General features: G+C 33.2%; 1 protein-coding gene across 1 annotated transcript in view; it reads right to left on the bottom strand.

Annotated features, from left to right (window-relative positions):
- The window catches only part of LOC105152046 (interleukin-1 receptor accessory protein-like 1), a 242,216-nt gene extending 221,451 nt beyond the window's left edge, over window positions 1–20,765 (bottom strand). The window contains exon 1 of the mRNA XM_011066072.2: window positions 19,478–20,765. Coding sequence (XP_011064374.1) covers window positions 19,478–19,713 — 236 coding nt within the window. The 5' untranslated portion in view covers window positions 19,714–20,765. The remainder of the gene's footprint in view (window positions 1–19,477) is intronic.
- Between the last annotated feature and the right edge of the window lie 910 nt (window positions 20,766–21,675).

Raw genomic sequence — 21,675 nt, 5'->3', positions numbered from 1 at the left:
AAAGAACCGGATGAAAGAAATGACGTTCGTCGTGGAAAATAAGAATCCAACAGTCGTAAAATTAGTAAAAGTGAAGTATCCGAGGCAACGATCTACGACATAAATTACAGAGCTCGTAAATCCTCCTTCGCTTGAATCCGCGTCTCGTTTACATGACTCGCGATGAACTCGATGTCATCTCTAACAGAAATAGAAATGAGTGAACGAATACGCCTCCGGCGTGTACATGCCGCCGTTTCTTTATACATGTTCCATTGCTAATTAGTAAGCCATGACACATTCTTTTCAAGTTTCCTCGCATCTTCGCGTAACGGTGAATCCGGCATCATCGACCGCGAAACGTGGAAACAACGACGACATCGATTATTTTGCACCTCCGCGTATTCTCTTCACTGAAAACAGTCTGATAATACCAAACGTTGAGTGAAATAATTTCAATCAAACGTTCGGTTAGTATAATAACGAAAAATAATTTTACTTTTCTAAATATTTCATAGGTATTACAAAAATAATAATATAACCAACCGTTTGGTAATAATTATTAAATATTTCAAAAAGTAAAATTATTTTTAGTTTATTAATCGAACGTTTGATTGAAATTATTTCATTCAATATTTGATAGCTATTACCAGACTCATTTTAGAGTAAAATTTGTATATCATTCAGCTGCTTTTTTCCCCAAATCTAACCATCACTGAAAAAAAAAAATTGGTAACAGAGTGTTTACTGTAAAATCTTGTCAAAAAATTCTCAAAAAATTCTTGTATTTTATTCAGACATTTTTGTTCAAAATTCCAGATAAGATTAAACTTTTTTAATGCTACTTTGAACTGAAGGACTAAAATTGGAGTGCAAAATGCAAGCGACACAAATAAAGTATATATTGAAAATTAATAGAAGATGAGAATTAATTACAATAGATATAGTTTTGAGTGCAGTATTTATCATTTTCTACAATCGAAGCCGCGAAACTTATAAAATAATATAGAGAATCAGAACTACTCTACTTTGCTGAATCTTCTACTGTCTTTCTATTGTAATTTTTTAATAAAAACTGGCGAGATATACGAAAATGTACGTGAAAACACGAGGATGTGTATGTCATACTTACTACCAACTGATTGTCAATATTTTGCATTATCGAAAAAAAAAATCCAAGAAAAAATGTTTTCAAAAGAAGACAGAATTTAAAATAAAAAAAGTAAAATTCCCACAATTTCCCTGAGTCCCGATAATAAAATTCTATCCCTGATTTTTAAGGAAAGAAATTCTCCGAAAATTCCGGATCTTCCAGGTTTTTCTAAATAGTAAACACCACTAAATAATCTAGATTATAATTACTTTAGTTAATTAATTTCAATCAAACATTTGGTTAATACTAATGAATTAATTAATTAATTAATTACATTCGGTTAATATAACCAAAACTAATTAAACGTTAACTTTACTTTCCTAAATATTATCTTACTTTCTAATTATTGCCAAGCGATTGATTACTATTGTGATATATATTTGATAATATTTACTAGGTAAATGCTGCAGCAAAATACGTACGTTAAACAAAATACATTTTACAGCTGTTACGACTTTTTTTTCAGTATGTATTGTAGTTTCTCTTCCGCATTTCCGAAAAGCAGTAACTCTACCGCAGTGGAACATTTGCGGCCAGGATTTACAAGAATAGCGCTGCTAGATCATCGAAGCGATATGTATCTACATCTCGGAAACGCAATTTCCGACCTCGCGGCAAAATATACTTTACATACTGCTTATTCGCGCCGCGGTCCTTTTTTCAAATCTCTGACCTACCTATAAAAGTTTTACGATAGCCGTTCATCGAAACATATCTCTTTCTCTTTCCATCTCTCTTTCTCTCGGATATGCGGTTTCCATTGGCGGATGATATCGCGATATGATAACGAGTCCGCTTACGCGAGAGATTCGAAACGTCCATCCGCCGGAAACATCGAGATCGATAGGATCCGGTTTTAGCGACGGTGAGAACGGACGATACACTGTTTCATATTCGTATTGCTGGTGCCCACGTTATTTTCCATCGAAACTCGATCGCGGATAATCACGACGGTGTCCCGTGATTCTACCGCACGGGATCATTAATTCACAATGTCGAGTCAGCCTGCTAATTCAACCAAAATCATCATTTTACCGTAAAGAAGAATTATCGGATTACAAATTTCAACGTATACATTTCTATTTATTGACCAAGAGTACACTGTTAGAAAAGAGTACACTGTTCTTAAATTTCATTAACTTTTAAGTCACACAATTTGAACTTAATTTCATGACGTTACATTGAATTTTATGTATTTATAATTAAAAAGTATATATATTTGTGTACATGTAAAATTTAATGTATTTTTCGTGAAAATTTATGAAATTTAATGTACACGTTCGTTACATTTAAGTAACTACTGTAACTTAATTTTTAGTTAAATTCATTCATTACTTTTAATTTCGTTCTAGTGTACAAAGCTTCTTCACAAAGTAACGTGAACTTTCTATATACTTACAAAAAAATATGGATGTGAATTTAAAACACTATGCGATGTCTATATAATTCTCACTGTATCAGTGTTAATGTTCTTGTAGATTTAGATCCCTTGGTCTTTATATCAATACCATCAAGTGTGGATTTAAAACCATAATGTTTAATCCACACGATGAGAATTATACATATAGATATCGTATAGTTAACATCACCCATATTTTTTGGAACGCGTCTAATGAAAGATAAATTGAAATACAGTTTTATTGAAAACTAATACAATTTTAATATTCTATTAATTTTCCTTTAGATTTGATGACCACAATTTCCCCCAAAAATTCAATAAATTAAAGATGCTTATAGTCAAGGCTCTATTATTACATTTTGAATTTACGCTGAGAGAAAAGTGTTTGGTATTTGTGACCATAATTGGTAAAATAATTGTGATTAGAAATTCCATTTTATAGTTATTGTTGCTATAATGTTAACCAGTTCTCTTAAACGTAAAAAATTGTGCTATAAATTATTATAAATTTAAATATTAATATAGTAAAACATCAAACTATAACTGGTGAATAAAGTAGACATTTTTATTCAGTAAATCGCAATTATAATAAATATAACTATTTTTTATTAAATTTATTTTTATTATTTATATAGTAATAATAACTAAAAAGTATATTTTAAAAAAAAGATTTTTAAGCAATGTGTATGATTATTATTAATAGCACAATTAACTATATTTGGATGATTAAATCAACTATAAATACAAAGTGTAAAAAAATGACTATAAATCATAGTTAAATTATGATAATAGCAACCATCTTTTTCCTCTCAGTATACCTCCTACATTTTAAAACGAAGAAATTTGAAACGATGATAAATTACAAACCCTCAAAAAAGGAAAAACAACTCAACGGCACATAAAAATTCTGACAATTTAAAGTCCAAAAATCCTATCATTCAAATTGAGTTTTAATTTCGCGGAAGATCGCGTGTCGCTTTTAGCTGCGCTTTTCGCATTTTCGCGGTGTAGAAACGACTAGAAATCCAGCAGTTTGCAGAAAATACTTCATTTTCCCATTTGATGCATCCGTGATCTCTCTTAGGAAGACGAGAGGAGGAACGGGAAAAGCAAGGAACACGTTGACAGACGTCGTTGGCCGCGCGAGCTCAACGCACACATCTCTCGTCGGGATTCTCGTCGAAATGTCAAAAGATTCTCTTGCGGCTTTCGCCACTCCACAAACCCCATCCTTCGTAACCCCTCTGTCATCCTGTCCTTCATTTCCTCCTTGTTCCCCGCATTTCCCAATTTTGAACATTCACTCCTCCCTCACCCTCTTGTCACATACAGAGTGTCCTATTTGTCTCAGCGACTGAATTTCGTTGAATTAAAGACGGGGAAAATGGCGATTAAATTACTATTCAATCTGATTGCCGATCGAAAAATTAGTTTATCTCATCAAACGGAGCAAATCTATACAGTTGGAAAATTTGCGTTAAATCTAACACACTTCACGTGTCCCAACGACCCACTCGAATTTTTGTTATTTAAACAACAAAATAAATATTAGTTAGAAAATAACATAAATGTTATAAAAGAATTATTTTGGCACAACGAAAACAAATTGTGAAGGTGTATTTTTTCAGTAAAATTAAAACATATAATATATTAACGCATACATTCATGGTTTATTTATTTTTTTATTTAGAATTTATTTTTTAAAACTACATTATTTTTATGTATTATTTGTTCTTACTTAATCGTAAAACTGTGTCATTTTATTATTAACTGGGAAATATTAAATATCAATTTAATACAAAGTATTCAAATAATATGAAATCGCATTATGTTAAATTAACGTCTTTACTGCGTAACAATTTGAAATTATTTTATTTTCCAGAAAATTATCTTCCTAAACCGCACTTTCCGTAATCCTTCCCCGTTTCCCGCAAATGCTGAATACGTACTGATTTAATTTTGAACGCGGAGAGCAACATGAAGCAAATGTAAGTGGATACAACTGAAAAGTACAGCTCTTCCACATTATTGGCAAACATCTCTCGAAAGTTCCAATCGCTCATCGACACAAAGTTGCGACACGAACACGCTGACCGAGAACGAAACTGCTAAGCCACTGCTCTTCCCTGTCGGTTCGGCGAATAGGACTTTGACGCACTTTTCTCCGTAACGAAATCGCGATTACGCTCTCTCAAGCTCGAAGATAAAACAGCCTTCTGCGAAAGCTTCGTTCTTCGAAGGTAATACAAAACCATATTTTTCGTAAACTGTTTATACGCCGCGCTAAAGTATATAAAAGCCTTCAAACACAAAACGCCAAACATAAATTATTATATATTACCTAATTGCTAATATAATTGAATCAAAAATTTTAGTATGAGGAGGATTTCTTTAAGAAATCGGAAGAATAATTTAGAGAAATAGATTTTTGAATTCTATAGTAAATATTTATAATACAGAATCAAAATAAATTAAAATAAATTTTTTGTTTGTTTCCAACCGAACTATAAAATTAATACACTGACTGAATGAGTCTTCCATTTTAATCCTGATTAATATAGAGTAATTGCCCCAATTATTGTGCCTGTCCCTATTAGTGTGCTTTTGTATTTCGATAAGTCATAAAGAAAACTAGTACAAATAAATAAGAAAAAGTATTTTTTTTTTATTGAGTTAAATTATTAATGCATACGATACCGAAGATAATATTTTATTTTTTGATTAAAGTATTTTAAATATTTTTCGAAAGATATGAATTTATGTGAATCCAGTAATATGTACCGCTAGATTTTAAGCTTATCCTTATTAATGTGCCCTGTATTGGAACTGAGAACTTGTACCGTGTACTTTGAAATAAATATAATTGAAATAATGATTTATGTAATACTAACATAAACAATTAGCTTAAATTTATTACCTGTTTTAGTAACTGTATGTTAAAATGAGTCAAATGTGGATAGGCATACAAATTGGGGCACATTAATAGGGTCAAAATAGAGGACTCACTAATAGGGACAAAAACATGTTTCCTATTTTTGTCAAAAGCATTATAAAGTATTAACATTTTTTAGATTAAAGAAATATTATAAGAAAAAGTAGTTGAAAAACCGATATTGATTGCAAGCACATGAAATTAAAGCTTCAATATTTAATAATTAATTCAGTAATTAATTAATAAGCAAATCGACTAAAAGGCACATTAATAGGGACAGTTACCCTATACAAAGAATTATTAAATTCTCTCCGACATTCCCTATAAAACATAAATTCATAATTAATGCGACCTGCAATAACTGCGCCGTATTAAATTCTTCATCCTTTATTTCACGGCGAAACTCGCTGCGAAATAACGTCAGTTTGAGAACTGCTGCTCTCGTAAGAGATGCGCCGTGTACATGCACACGCAACACACACAAGTACATATACACATATTGGAAAAGAGGCGTCTCTGAAAAGTGGGAAACGACTTTCCGCGAAGCGATTACCGGCTTCCGTTATTTCAAAATAGCGTCCTCGGCTGATCCTTACTCGACACGTCAGGATCATTATCCCTAATAATGCGAGTGTGTCATTCGTACATGGAGGAACGGGAGTAACGTTCGCGTTTCACGATTGCAAGATCATTCCGCGGAAGACTGACACTTTAACACTTTCAGCCCTGACGCGGATAAATGGACGCGTCGCGTCGCGTCGCGTCGCGTCGGCCACAAATTACAATCGAAAGCGACGGTACGGTTGCGATGGAAACGCAGCGTCCTTATCTCGCGGTACGATTTGCGTTGTTCAAGATAAAGAAGCGTGGAGGACCGTAAGCTGCCACTTTAATTTGTTTTTGTACGTATCGTTGAGGCGACTCAATCTTCATTTACTGCGTCCACGGTGTAAGAATATAGGTGTTCCCACTCGATTGTATTTCATTGTGGTCTTCAAAATGAGAAAGTCCAAATATTTTAATGTGGACGTTGTATTGAGCATCATATTTACATAAAAAAACAAAGCTTTCTGTGTGAGGCACAAGCTTTTTTTTATTTACTAGGGAGACACGCGAGTTGTGGTGTTTAGAGATCTATATTTATGAGAATAGCACAAATGACCGCCATGTTTAATCTAATAGCTATATTAAAGAATTACTAAGCGCTTATTGGACGATACACCAATTAGGTAAAAAGTGGAAATTAGTCAATAGAAAAATACGATTGGTAGATAAAAGCCGACTCCAGATAAAAGCAATGCGCTACTCTTGCCTTGTGTCCACAATGCTAGAAAGCTGCCACTGAGAAAAATGATTTGGTAAGATTAAATGGTAATTCTAGTAGAAAATGGACAAATCAGTTTCTGGTTATATACTTTCTGCTAGAATTCTAGTTAAAGTAATTAGAGGTCTGACTGATATAATTATTCTGATAAAAATAAGAAAGTAGATTTCTAGTAGATTTCTAGTAGATTTTATCAGAAATATTGTATCAACCAGAATTCCGGTTATCTCAATTGAATTCTAATAAGTTTAACCAAAAAATTTTGATTCGTCCATTTTCAACCAGAAATTTTTTTCCTATGTGTGTGAGAAAGAAATTAATCAATCACATTTATCATCAATATCAAACTGTTCAAATGTGATTTGTTAATTCTTTCTCTGTCCAAGATCAATTTCTAGCATCGTGGACACAAAACTTTATAAATATAGAGATCTAATGATGTTTAGAGATCCTCAAGTAAGAGTACATTAGATACTATACATTTGATCTGCCATATTTTTCAGGGCCTGCTTAAGATAGAATGAGATAACCACGCATCTTATTCTATTTTATGCTTCGATCTTATCTTATGTTAAGGAGTCCTGAAAAATATGGAAAACAATCAGAAGTTATCTAAGGGAGTAAAGAATAAGAATTTCAACCATGTACTGTGGAATACATAGTTTCTGATAAGTTAAAATTCTTATCCTGTTCTCCGTTCCCTATTACTTTAATTGTGCGCAGCTCTTTAAATAATTTCTGATTAATCGCCATATTTTTCAAGACTGCTTACATAAAATAAAATCAATGTGCGAGTCCCTAATCGGTGTCCAATTTTTCGAATCAACTCTACACGATCAATAATACTGTCAATATTGATCGCAAGTAGTTAATGTTGATGGATTGACGTAAAATACTGACGGTGATCTGGAGTTTGAGTCTCGAGTATCATCAGTATCGCTTCATTAGGATCCACATAGGTATTGTACGTACAACTAAAGTGAAATAGAAAATATGTAATATCTAATTGAACTCTCTAATATCAATATAACAATTGAAACTCGTAATACAGGCAAATAAGAGTGAATTATAACATTAAAGTGAAATATATCGTCAGTAATATCTATTGATCAGTAATATCTATGATAGGATGCCTCATATTTTTAGTATATTTACAATCTTTATATAATCAGTATTATTGACCGTGTAGGGTCACCTTTACTTGAGAATCTTTAGTGACGTTACAACGACGTATAAATCACCATCCAGTGTTTAACTGCAAAATGTTCTAACAAAAAATCAAGTAATTTTATAGAGTGGAAACACCCATATTCTTACACCATGACTGCACCAAATTTGTTTTATGCAAACGTCGATCAACGTCGTTGATAATCAGAGTGGATTACGATTGCTGCAATATTAAAGCGTGGTTTAATTACGCCCGACTGGCGATGACTGTTTAAAAAGATTATTGCACTGCACTTTGATCTGACACGAACGAATATGCACGTCACGCAATTTGTAAATTGCAGAAACACAGCACGTTTAGTTTGCGAGCGTGATTCAATTTGTATTCTTCAAGTAAATATACCGGAAGTTACGCGCTTTTCATAAATTGGGTAAAAGGGGTGGGTGGTAAAAGGTAACCAAAGAGAAATAATGACTCCATGTCGTATCGTATTAATGATTGAACCTGTTATCCAGTGCGGAATGCATTTTTCATTAAGAAAATTTGAATTTAAAATAGAATTTCGAATTGTTTTAAATAAATCACAATTCCGATCGCTCTCTAGAAAATAAAAAACAGGTGAAAACTTTCTAAACTCCTATCGCACACAAAGATAATTTTATATACATATAATTCGTCGCCAGTCGCTTCGGCTTCAAACTCCCAAATCTCGACTTCCATTTCTCGACTTTTGAGCTAAATCAAAAATCCATAGACATCAGCGGGCCAGCAAACAGAATAGAAAATTATTCTATAGAGGTGAAAATTCAACGGATCGTTCCCTAAAAACTAATATCCGAAGCACGATGAATCATGTATGACCGCGAAGCTCCTTCGCGTCTCGTGTCAATTCGAAAAAAAAAAAAAAAAGAGCGGCTCGCGAAAAAATCGGAGAAATAAAGGAACAGTAGAGGGCGAGGAGAGGAATGGACCAGAGTTACTTCCGGCGGGCGATTGTTCTGCGGAATTTTATGCGCGCACGTACAACTCGCCAGCATCGGTCGGCGAACGAGCGAAATTCATATCGCATAAAAGCATCTATTTGTACCCTTTTGTTCCGTAGCGGCGTTTCGCGCGCAATTAACGAGCTTACGCGAAAGCCGCCTCACGTGTTTCGCGACCATAATTCAACCCTTTCGAATCCATTTCTCCTTCCACCCCTACCTCTGCCCAATGAAAACTAAAAATGGGATATACTAGAATTAGAAGATATTTATGGACCCCTGATCCCCCAAGCAAAAAGATTTGGGATTATCTTCGTAGGTCGCATTTTCTGAAAATCCTATGTGTTGAGTAAAACTCTCTGTACTTATATTTTGCATGTTTCTGCATATATTGTTGATTGGAACAAAAGTTCGTAGCGCTGCTTAAAAATTCAAGCAATTAGCTTCGTTAAAAATAAACAGAATTTAAATTTATAATATAGAGAGGATTTTAAAGATTAAAATCTTTACTTTTAAAGGATGTCTTCTGAATTTTTATGAATTTGTTCATTTTTATATATGTATAGAAAATCCTATGGGAATGGAAAATTTTCCTCTTATTTTGTGGACTTATCATCTGCCTAAAAAAAAACTTGTGAAAATTTTTTAACGTGAACTTTCTAACGTGAAAGCTTCAAATTTTCCCTACAAAATTGTTTTTTAAAAATTCCTAAAACTTTTTGTAAGTTATCGCGGATTAAATAAAAAGAGTATTTTAACTTTGCTTATAACTCAATTAAAAATCAATGACTGCGTTCTGCAGAGAAAGCCGCTTTACAACTGTTCTAAAATTCTTCAATATTCAGATTGGTTCTTACCGTTGGTTTTTTTATGGATCCAAATGTATAAACCAATCATATTGAAGAATTTTATAACAGTAGCAAATACTTTCTCTGCTAGACGCAGCTACTGTATCACAATTTAAAAAACATTCTTAAAACTGAAGCTTTTTGGTCTATCAATTGCCAAAATAATTGCCAAATTTTGTTTAAATACATGGAGATAAATGAGACAACTATACACTATTCAAAAAATTTTAAATAACTTTTACCTAAAATAAATATTTATTATGTAATAATAATTTTATATATTTAATATATTATAACACTAATTTTATAATAATATTAGATATAATATATATTAATATACATATATTAATGCTAACTGTTATATAATAATATTAATAAGCATTATTAAATCAAATATTAATTCAATATTGTTTGATAATTGAATACATTAAAATTTTAGCATGTAAATTTTTTAGATTTTTTTCAGATTTAAGGTAAACTAAAATTAACTGATGTAATTAATTGAGAAAGATATTTTTACTTAATTTCTAAAAGTAATACTTCATTTACTTGAATTTTTTCACAATTTATTTCTAGATATTTCATTTTTGCTTCTAAAATAGATGAAATAATGGATAAATAATGAATGAATTCTGCCTTTCGAAATAAGATCGCGATAATAAATCATATTTACTTCCTTATGCTTAATCATATCACAATTATATTTCTGGAATCGAAATTTCAACTTCCGATCTACTTTCGCGCTGTCATCTTGGCCCTTCCATCGGCCCTCGGGATTTCGTCCGCCATTAAATTATCACAAGGAAGGCAAAAAGGGGAAAAGAAATCCGCGGTCGACGAAAGAAGTTCGGCGAATCGCGGCTGCATTTTTTTCCGTGAAATTTAATCAAGGCTATCCGTCCGAAAGCGATCGAACGCGCCTAAGCATAATTTCGTGCGTGTTCATCGTCGACCTGCAGATGAACACGGCCGATAAAGATGTATCAGGTGGGACGAGAAAAAGACGAAAGAGCTTAGAGAAGAAGAAAAGGAAGACTCTCTTGAACGGCCGAGAGGGTTTCAAATTATATACTTCAAAAAACTTAAAGACATCGTAAATTCGGAGAGCTTCAGAGTTTAAGGAATTAATATTACAATATAATAATAATGACTACAATATAATAATAGAAATATTTGCATGAAAGCAAATATAATAAAAACCATCACCTCAAAAGAGAAGGTGTCAATAATATTGCTTACAAGCAAAAAATAATACATAATAAAATAGTACATGTATTGTATATAATACTAAATATTTTTTAATACATAATTAATATATATATAACAAAATAATAATAATAACAACAAATGATATAATTATACTCTATAATATAAAATTTTAAGACTTTGCTGATATTTAAATATATTTAAATAATTTCAATAATTTTCTAATATAATTTTAAATAATGTTATATCGATCTCTCGAAGATGCTTATGCTACAATTTTCCGTTCTACTAAATAAAATTAAGTTCTATTATGGGAATTTTTTAATTATTGGAATTATTTAAATATATTTAAATATCAGCAAATTTTCTTAGAATTTTATGTTCTAAAGTATAATTATAATATATTATTTGTTATTATTATTATTTCATTATACATTAATTTATCTATTAAACATTTAATACCATGTATTATTTTACTTTATTATGTATTATTTACTGCTTACAGGGTTGCCACAGAAAATAAATTTGAAAATTTCTTGATTTTCCCAAGTTTTCCAGATAAAAATGAAAAAATTTCCAATATAAAATATATAAATTTTAACACATTTAAAATCAAGAATTATTGGAAAGCTAGCCTATATTATTAAAAATAACGCAAAAAAAGTTAGTAGCACACTAAAATTTTAGGTGCAAATTCAAGCCAACAAAAAATAAATTTGTATTGAAAAAAAGAATGCAGTTACGAAAAAGAGCGATCAAATAGAAATATTGAATAAAACATAAATTTTAATTATTTTATTGAAATCATTTAAAATATACGAGTTTTGAGTGCGTACTTCACTATAAATTCGTACATTTTAAACGATTTCAATAAAATAATTAAAATTTATGTTTAATTTAATTTATGTCAGGTATAATATTAAAAAATTATAACAATTATCTAGAGCAGTTTAAGGAAATTTCAAAATTCTATTTTTTTACATTTTCCCCTGACTTCCCGATTTTCCATAATCAATTTCAATTTCCCTGACTTTTCCCAGGTTTTCCAGGTCAATGTCAACCCTGTGTTTATAAGCATGCTTATCACTGCTGATTCCTCTCCTTTTAAGATAACGATTTTTATTACATTTGCGTAAATATTTCACATAAGTTATTATAATATTACAACATGCCTTTTCTTTTCATTTCGACATCTTTCACCGCAGGGCTTCTCACTTCCTTTAATCTAATAACTATTTGATATTCCAAGTAAAATACTCAAAGCCAACCGGCGCGGCACAGCGTCTTGTGAATACCTACTCTCTCGATCCCTCTCTGTGACGTGAATACGCAGAACAAATATACCGTTTGACACCTGGAAGACCGTGCCTCTCTTGGCACAATGGCCTCGTAAAGTCCCACTTTGTCCCCGGGGATAATAAAGTTCCCTAGCGCGCGCGAATACGAAGGATCCTCCAGGAAAGTCCTCGGGTGATATTCCTTTGTTCCATGCTTTGTGGTTACTCGACGGACGAGGCGGCCAAAGCTTGTCAACCGTTCACCTCCGACCCACCGAGATCCCATTCTCTGAACACCCCCGGCACCGGCCCTTCTATCCCTTCGCGGCTTCCCGTTATTCCGCTTTGCGAAACGCTCCTCGATTTATCGTGAAATAAACAAGCGTTCCCAACCCCAACGCGATTTACGCCTTGTAATTCGCGTTTAAACCGGGACTGTCGCGACCCACGAGATAGCGCGCTGTAATTCGCAGGAAAATAGAGCCGACAAAGCTCGAGGTGGATCCTTAAACCCTGCGCCACACGTAATCGTGGTCTCCTGTTCTCCAAATTTACGGAATCCTAAATTTCTTTTCGCTCCTATGTTAAACTGTGTTTAGAGTGTGGATTTTGCCATAAGAAACGGATGAGGCTGAAGAGAAGCGTTTATATACTGCGATGTAAATTTCGAAAATCATGGGACACCAAATGAAGATAAGGGCAATCGAATTATCTGATCAACGAATTTTATGTCTTATCGCTATGGTAGAAATATCCTATTGTAATAAGCTTATAATGTATAAAATATATTTATAGTTTAATAAATATCGCTTAAATAAGATTGTATCTACTGACTATCCCAGCAAAGTTGGTATTATTTGTCTGGAATGTTATTTTGAATGGAATATTCAATAATATACTGTTTGTTTTATATTATTATCTAACTATTAATGTTTAAAAATTTATATTAAATATTCTTTATTTATTCTTTGCAAGCGATTTAAAAAACGCCTAGTGACTACTAAAACATCACTGAGAAGTCGGATACTAATCATAATATAGACGAATCACTTTTTAATGAGAGATAAACCAATTTTTTTAATTGAATGTTTTATTCTTGTTCTTTATAGAAACACAGGAAGGTTTTTTTCTACAATTATACGACTGTTTTACAAACAGGCTTACTTTTTAAGTTAAGAAATTCAGTGAGACAAGATTTAATTTTTAAACTTTCTGCACAGCCTATTCATTTTTCTATTCATTTTTTATTTTAAAATAATTAATGTAAATTTTTTTCTATATCATTCAAAAATATATTCTGAAACGCTTTGCATTGTATTATTAAGAATGTAAAGTTTTCTGAGATAAAAATTAACTTTTTTTTAAGATATTACATTTTGCAAAATAAAATTAATTATATCGCTTCCTTACTTCAAAAGTAACACAACTCAAAAAAGGTGATTCTAATACCATGAATGAGTTAAGTAAACATTTGAAAAATTAACTAACTTAATTTCCTAAAAAGTCCATAACTTAAAACAGTTTTAAAAAATCATTAAAATCTTCACAAAGGACAGGTTTTTGAAACTTATGAATCAAAAGTGATGTTTAATTATGTTAAGAATATTCCTTTTACCGATACTATTCGATTAGTATCATTAACTTTTTGTCAAGTTGAAAAATAGCTTTTTTCCTTTTCTGACAAATTAATTATTAATAATTTTTTGAGCTGGTCACACTTTTAAAATAAGAGATCGTTATATATCTATTCTTGAATTACATTACAAGTTATATTTATTTTTAAGTTCGAAATCTCAACTCTCTTCGTGTCCCAAATTTGAATAAAGTTGCTATTCAATTCCTAACTGATATTATTGCTCTGAAACTTTTGTACATTTTCGTAAAACCTTTTATCTCTTTCCATCTGTTTTAAAACGACGAGAACAAATATTTCTCCCCCATAAAAAAAGATATACGAGATAAATTACAAATTTTTCGAAGAAAAACTTGATTCTCTGTTTCTCCTCCTCCTGCCCTCTCCTCCCCTCCCCTCCCCTCCCCCAGCGTTATTCCGTAATATATCTCGTGACGGAATACGCGTCTTATTTTCACGTTAGACGAGCTCTTAATGTAAAAACACAGCGAAAAGGGATTCTGGCGACGCGAGCGCGAAATAAAGATTTCGCGCGGGAGAACGAACGAACGAAACGTTGGAATGCGGATCCGCGAAACTTTCCGTGAGGAAGAAAGAAGAAGACAGAGAGAGAGAGAGAGAGAGAGAGAGAGAGAGAGAGAGAGAGAAGTTTCCGCATTTCTGTCTGAGCTCGCGGAGATTTACAAGTCACGTACCGGGCGTCGTAAGCTTATAAATCTTTAATGCGCCGTCTTTCAGCGCGCGCCTCCGGGAAATATTGCGCGAGCGATGAGAAAAATGTGGGTCAGACACGAAGAATGGCGCTGGTAGGATCCTCGAGATATAAGTAGTCGCGGGCACAAAGATCCGACTGTAACGGAAACGTCTTAAGGGCGGTGAAAAGGGTGACGCTGAGGTTTTCAAAAGAGAGAGAGAAAAAAAAAGGTCGAGTAGTCGAGTAGTTAAAGAGGAATTCCGAATTGATTCCGAATCTCGATACGTCGAAGAGCGTAATTAATAGAAACGTCAAAAAATAGTTGAAGCCTGAAATGCACCACTAACGTGAAATCCGATAGTTAAATCGGGCGTTTCGTAAAAAAAAAAAACATTTCTGCTTTATAATAGATCGATAGCTTTTAATCAACGAAAGCAACTCACAGTATTATCTAGATAGAAAGAAATTGTCTAGATAATCGAAATAAAATGGCTCCATCTCATTGTATTTTAGAATATATATTATCTTTATCTGTATCTTAGATAAAAAAAAAGATTTTTTCAAATTATCTAGATAATTATCTTTTTCAAATTATCTAAGATCACCAATTAGATTAATAACTAGGTAATTTGGAAAGAATATTTTTTATCTAAAATACATATGAATGAATGATAGTATATATTCTAGTAAAGATAAGATGCCATTTTAGCTCCATTAGCAGACTCGACTGGAAATATCGAGAGATAACAAATAAAAAGATCGTCCACGAGAGAGAAGAAAGTGCTCGCTGCTCAAAGAGTCATAGATTCTCTGGGACTCATTTTAGAATCGGGTCTATACAACGTTTCGGTAGCATGAAAGGGTTATCGATAAGGGTGTCGCTCGCGATCTGTTAGCAGGTGCTTCAGGTATGAGGCAAGGTATGAATACCTGGCGCTAAAAGGAAAATGTCATTCGCATAATGCGAACGCTCTCCGTGCGGCAGCTTTTGTGCCGAAAGCAGTCCTCGATTCGTTTTCATTCGCATTTATCACCCATCGGATCGTGTGCGAATAAAGGGGAGGTAAAATGCTCTTGGGAAGGTGGAGAACGAGCAGAAGCATTTCCTTCGCGAAAGAAACGCGAGGAAGGATATTACGCAGTGTGACAGGGATTCTCAAACCGCGCAGAAACGTATTCTTCTCTTCGCGTTTTCAAATTGTCAAGCACGATTTTTATTCTCAAGTAAAAATTGAAAATATAAATATTAAAACACAATGGAAGGAACGTAACGCTGGAGTTGCCGAGTTGGATTAGAGAGTCGCTTAAAAAAAATTGAATAAAAGATAATCTGCACACACAGAAATAGAACATCAACTATATTATTCTCTATTCAATATTTTATCCGAGAATTAATATATTATTAAATCAAGTAATAAGAATTAAATACAGTCGAGACTTAATCTTTACGTTAAGATCTTGATGCTTAATACTTTATATTTCTAATAAATTTTTTAATACATTCTCCAAGTTCTTCAAACTGAATGCCGAATACAACAGATCTTTAAAAACGCACTCCTGAACTAAATTAGAATAGTAAGTTGTAGAATAGTAGTCACAAAATAAATCGTTAATTTAATAATAACGATGCTAATGAATATCTTGAAATTTATTGCGAAAAATATCATTATTAATAATAAAATATTATTTTAAGTATATGTATATAGCTTTTATTTTTCTTTATTAATCATAAATTATTCAGTAAAAAATCAAGATTCAATTCAGTTTCTAAATTATATATATTAAGCAATATATATAATTTTTAAATAAATTGGAAATATTAAAGAATAAATGATATAAGACTGAAATTAGATTAAAGAATAAAAAAAATTAAATAAAGGATAATCACAGGCATAAAACTTTAATCTTCTATTCGAGAATTAATATTATTATTTTAAATATAGCTTTCTTATTAACAAATTATTCAGCACAAATTCAGTTAATTATTCGGCAGTATATATATATATAATCGTTAAATAAATTGACAGAATTAGAGAATAATTGAGAAATATAAAATTGGAGTTACATGAGAGAGTCGTTAAAAAAAGTTTAAATAAAGGATAATTAGAGACTTATAAACATATTCTTATATTCAAATTTCTATCCGAGAGCTAATTATGCATCTATTATTACTTTAAGCTTTTTTCTGTCTTATTAATACATTATTTGCATGTATTAATGTTTTTCGCTTTTTACAATTATCAGAGAAAAGAAGAGAGTTATATATGGAATACCAGTAGATATTCATGCGACATAACTACTTTTAGTACAAGTTTGCTAGATGCAGAATGTTAAATAACAAATATGCAAATATGCTATAGACAAAAATTCTTGGGTAGAACAAACGCAATTTACAAAAAACTGAAAAGTAAAAAAGAATGCGATTATGGAATAGAAGAAGGGAATACTATTATTAATATATGTATGTAGTATATAACTTTACACGTCGGATACATGCACGCACACATTATTTTCATTAACAAAAGAGAGTAAATTTTCACTTTTTCGCGATCATTTGGGGATCGTTTTGTTTCTCATATACATCTTTATATACGTATATTTTTCTTCGTAGAAATCGAAAGTTATCATTATTATGTTTATAAGAAAAATTGGTTCGTTGATGCAAGGAATAAAATTCTTATTCCTTATACGTCGTTTTAAAATATATTTAAACGATACAATTATAACGAACTTTATAATTGTCAATATTCAAGAAAAAATTGTATGTACGTTGAAATAAAGTCTAAATACTCATATTGTTACAAAATCATTATCAATTATCCTTTAATCATTTAAAAACTAATTCAGAGAGTTGGATCAACAATTCTGAATTAGTTTTTAAATAATTAAAACATAACTGATAGCGATTTCGTAACAACGTGATTGTGGATTTTAGACTTTATTTCAATGTACATACAATTTTTCTCGAATATAGACAATTAAAAAATTTGTAACATATTTCAAAGTCTCAAACGTTCACTCAACTTTGTGTTAACACAAAATATGTTAGAAAGTAACACAAGTATTAAGTAAAAAAATTAATATAAGAAAGTAATATGACACAATTTATAAGCAAATTGTAGAAACATTATTTTTTAATAATAAAATTAACATTTATGATATTTAATCGACAAGTATTTTATTAATTTATCTCAGAATTTACGTTTTAAAACGCATTACTTTTATTATTTATCCATTTATTCATAAATTTTGTTAATTGACTCTAAGAAATGTTAATTTAACACAAAATATTTAAATAACATCAAAATATTTAAATCACATATTAAATTAGCACTCAAATATGTTAAAAATTCAATACAGAATTTTAACAAAGACTTGAATGATCACAAATACAAAATATTTTTACTATGCAGCGTCAGTATTGATCATTTTTGGTTTCCGAAGAATGAAGAAAAAAAACCATAAGAAATAAAACAATTCCCAACAAAACAAACGATCGCGAAAAAAGTTGTATTCTCCTTCAATACGATTATATTATTTCAAAGAGCACATTCAAGATCCCAAGCTATAGAATAAAGTTACAAAATCCATACCAATATACTTCCCAAAACGAGGTAAACAATACCACCTGTAAAACTGTCTGCAGCTGTGCCTAATCTACAAAATTAAAATGCAGCTTTTATGATAACACGATAAACACTAATTAATGGCCACAACACATAACATCTAAGTAACTATATAGAAGTAATTTTGACAATTACTTTCAGAATGCAACGCAAACTATACAAGAGATATCGTGATATATTCCACAATTTCCTACCTATTCTATAACCGCCTTCTTTCCTCTATATTTTACGTACTTCAATTTCCGTCACTGTTCTTTTATTACTTTCAGAGTGCTCTAGTTTTTGTCACAATGCAATTCTTAAATCCATTCTACAATTGCTTAAACGTAGTTGTAAAAGATTGTAGTTATAAGAATTGACCAATCATAATCGAATATTTTCCTCATATCCGACTGTAACTGGTCAAAGATTATTCAACTGTAATTGATCAATTCTTATAATTTTCCTACAATTACCTAAGCTTAAGTTTTAAGTCATAAGAAATTGACCAATCATAGTCGATTATGCTTCTCACATTCGATTGTGATTGGTCAATTTCTTACAACTTAAGACTTAAAACTTAAGTTTATTGTAGAATGCACTTAGGCTCGATTGCGCCAATGTTACTTTAACTTTGAGCGAGGCTTAAAACTCTCTTCATCTCTGCCTTTCTCTTTCTCAGCTTTGAAAAAAAGAGAAAGAGAGTTTTAAAATCAAAGTAACATTGGTGCACACACAATTGGGACTTATTGTAAAAAGCCCATTACAATCACTTACAACTTTAACTTTAATCTGTTCCATTCTGATTGGCTGAATTCTAATCTTCAATTCAATTCGCGAGCCTCAATCTCCAATTTGTGATGTAACACGAGCATTAAACGTTGAGACATCTCAAAAAAAAGTATTCATAGTCAGTTCTTATTTCAAAACCGTCTTAACTACACGACATCTCAAAACAGAACTTAAGATGATCTTAAACATAAGAATTAACTATGAGCAATACTCATATTCATAGTCGGATCTTATATTTAAAATCGTCTTAAGTACAGTCTTAAGATGTCACGAATCAATCAGACAGCCGCATTAGTATCTTAAAACATTACTTAAGAGGGTCTTAAAATAAGAACCGACTATGAATACCAGCCAGAATCCGTTCTTATTTCGTGACTTCTTAAGACGATTTTGAATATAAGATCCAACTAGGAAACATCAAGCCAATGAATACTGGCTAGAGTTTTGTTTCGCGATGTACGTGAAAAGACAATGTGAGACTCACCATTCGATGCTCCTGTATCCCCTGAGGCAGCAATGAAGAGCCTTGAACGCACCCACGTTCGCGTACTCCATGGTAACGACCTCCTTCGTGAAACTCAGGCCGCCCGGCAAATTGTCGTACTTGTGTATCGAGCAGTAATCCTTAATCTCATTGCCGAGACTGATGGTCGACAGTATCGCGAGCGCGATAACGGCCTGCAACTCGCTCGTCGACATTCTCATTTTCGCGTTCGTCATATGTTGCACCACTTTTTCTCGATACGCTTAAACGATCCACACTTTCGACACACTCGCGAGTATTCCGCCCGATATTCAGATGTCGAAACAACGACGTTCGAGAGTATCGGGAATTCCGTCGATCGCGCGAAACTCACCTCTCGTGCGTAACTTCACACAGTTCGCGATTCACCTCGTTACGTTCTCACAATTCGCGCACCATCGCGCCATCGAGGCTCGCGACGAGTTCACAACAATGCAACATACCGTCGATGACCCGCAAGTCCGCGTCATGCGTTTCCTCCGCGTTTACCGAAAGACACACAACACTCTATTCACGAATCCGCGAATACGCGTTCACGTCGCGTCGCGAACCACCTGAACTCCGCCGCGCAATCGCGCGAAGTTGGCGACGAGTTGAAATTCGAATTCACGCCGAACGTCGCGCCAACGGATTTTCTATCGCGTCTCACGCGACGCGATTCGAAATTCGCGGAAGCCCGAACGCCGTATCACCGCGGCAGTAAACAATATCTCTCTCTCTCTCTCTCTCTCTCTCTCTCTCTCTCTCTCTCTCTCTCTCTTCTCTTTCTTTCTTTCCCGTATCACTCTCGGAATTCTCCCGACCGAAGACAAGCGTATGTCCGCCGTTGTGTTTGCCGTCAAACACGGAGCGTTTTGCGAAGCACGTTTACCTGGGAACGTCAAACACTCGAAACGTCAGCGAGAGCTTCCTTCCTTTCTTTCTCTCATTCGCGGTCGTCCAACTACAGTCCGCCGCTATCTTCTCTCCGTCTCGAGAGGCACGGCTAATATTTGCGCGTGGCGGCTTACAACGGCTTTGTCCGAGCGCCGCGATGTATATTACAGCCTTTCGTTCGTTTTCGAGATTCCGGAATATCTCGCGTGCGCGCGCGCGCACGCGTGCAAGTACACGGGACACTGCGCGACGTGAAGACAGCAACGGAACTTCCACACCGAAGTGAACGATGCTCGCGCCGCGAACTCCGACGACTCACTGACGCGCGCGATTCGACCGACTCTCCCCACCTGCCATTTCAAACGAGCCGCCTGTTGCCTCACGCCGCTTCGGCCGACCTCGGCCGAGCTCGGCCGTCTTCGGCCGGCCGGCCGGCCGGCGCGCGACGCGACTCAACTCACTCGACGCGACGCGGCGCGTGTTTATACATAAGTGGCGACAAGCGGGCCCGCGAGAACGAAAGTTTGTCTTATAAATAGGCAAACGAACGTGATTGTTCGAAATGAAAAACGCGCCGGTCGAATTAAAGCTGTAGATACCAAAGTACATTCCTTTTATCTGGGGATCGATTCTGTATCTTGAAATAAGATGAAAATTATGAAAGTAAGCGAATTTACTAGAATACTGATTATTTCATTGTTCAACATCTAAATTTGTTCGCTTTTGTAATTTTCATCTTGTTTGAAGATACAGAATCGACTTTCTGAACCGAAATGCCGACAGCCTTCTTATTAGTTATTTCGATCGCCATTTCGCTTTAATTGTTTGTAGTCCAATAAGCGCTTAGTATTATTGATATAGGGTGTGGTTAGTAAGTCTAAAATGGAGGACCTATGTGCTACTTTAATATTTAGAACTAGGTCGAATTGCCGCGATGTCGCGAGACGATCGATTCGGCGATTTTGGGAGGATATATTATGTGCAAACGCAAAATGTACTCTTTCAATATTTTCCACTGTATTTCAAATTTTTTTCCGATATTCCGCAATGAATTTTTAAGGAACGAAAATTTGTAAAATAAAAACTCCAATGATAAATTATGTGTTGTGTATATAATTGAGGTATTATTAAATATCCGTTATTATTATAATGTACTTTATGAATTTGTAATTAGCTGCAAGCTATATTTATTTGAGATTTCACGTTAAAAAATATGTTTCATTCAAAACCATTACAAAAATCTATTTACTTATTTTAAATATCAAAAACGTTCAAGTAACAAT

This window comes from Acromyrmex echinatior, chromosome 17 (genome assembly GCF_024713525.1).
Source record: "Acromyrmex echinatior isolate Ae372 chromosome 17, ASM2471352v2, whole genome shotgun sequence".
NCBI lineage: Eukaryota > Metazoa > Arthropoda > Insecta > Hymenoptera > Formicidae > Acromyrmex > Acromyrmex echinatior.
Note: the sequence above shows the minus strand (reverse complement) of the source record. Positions and strands in the feature narration are given on the sequence as shown.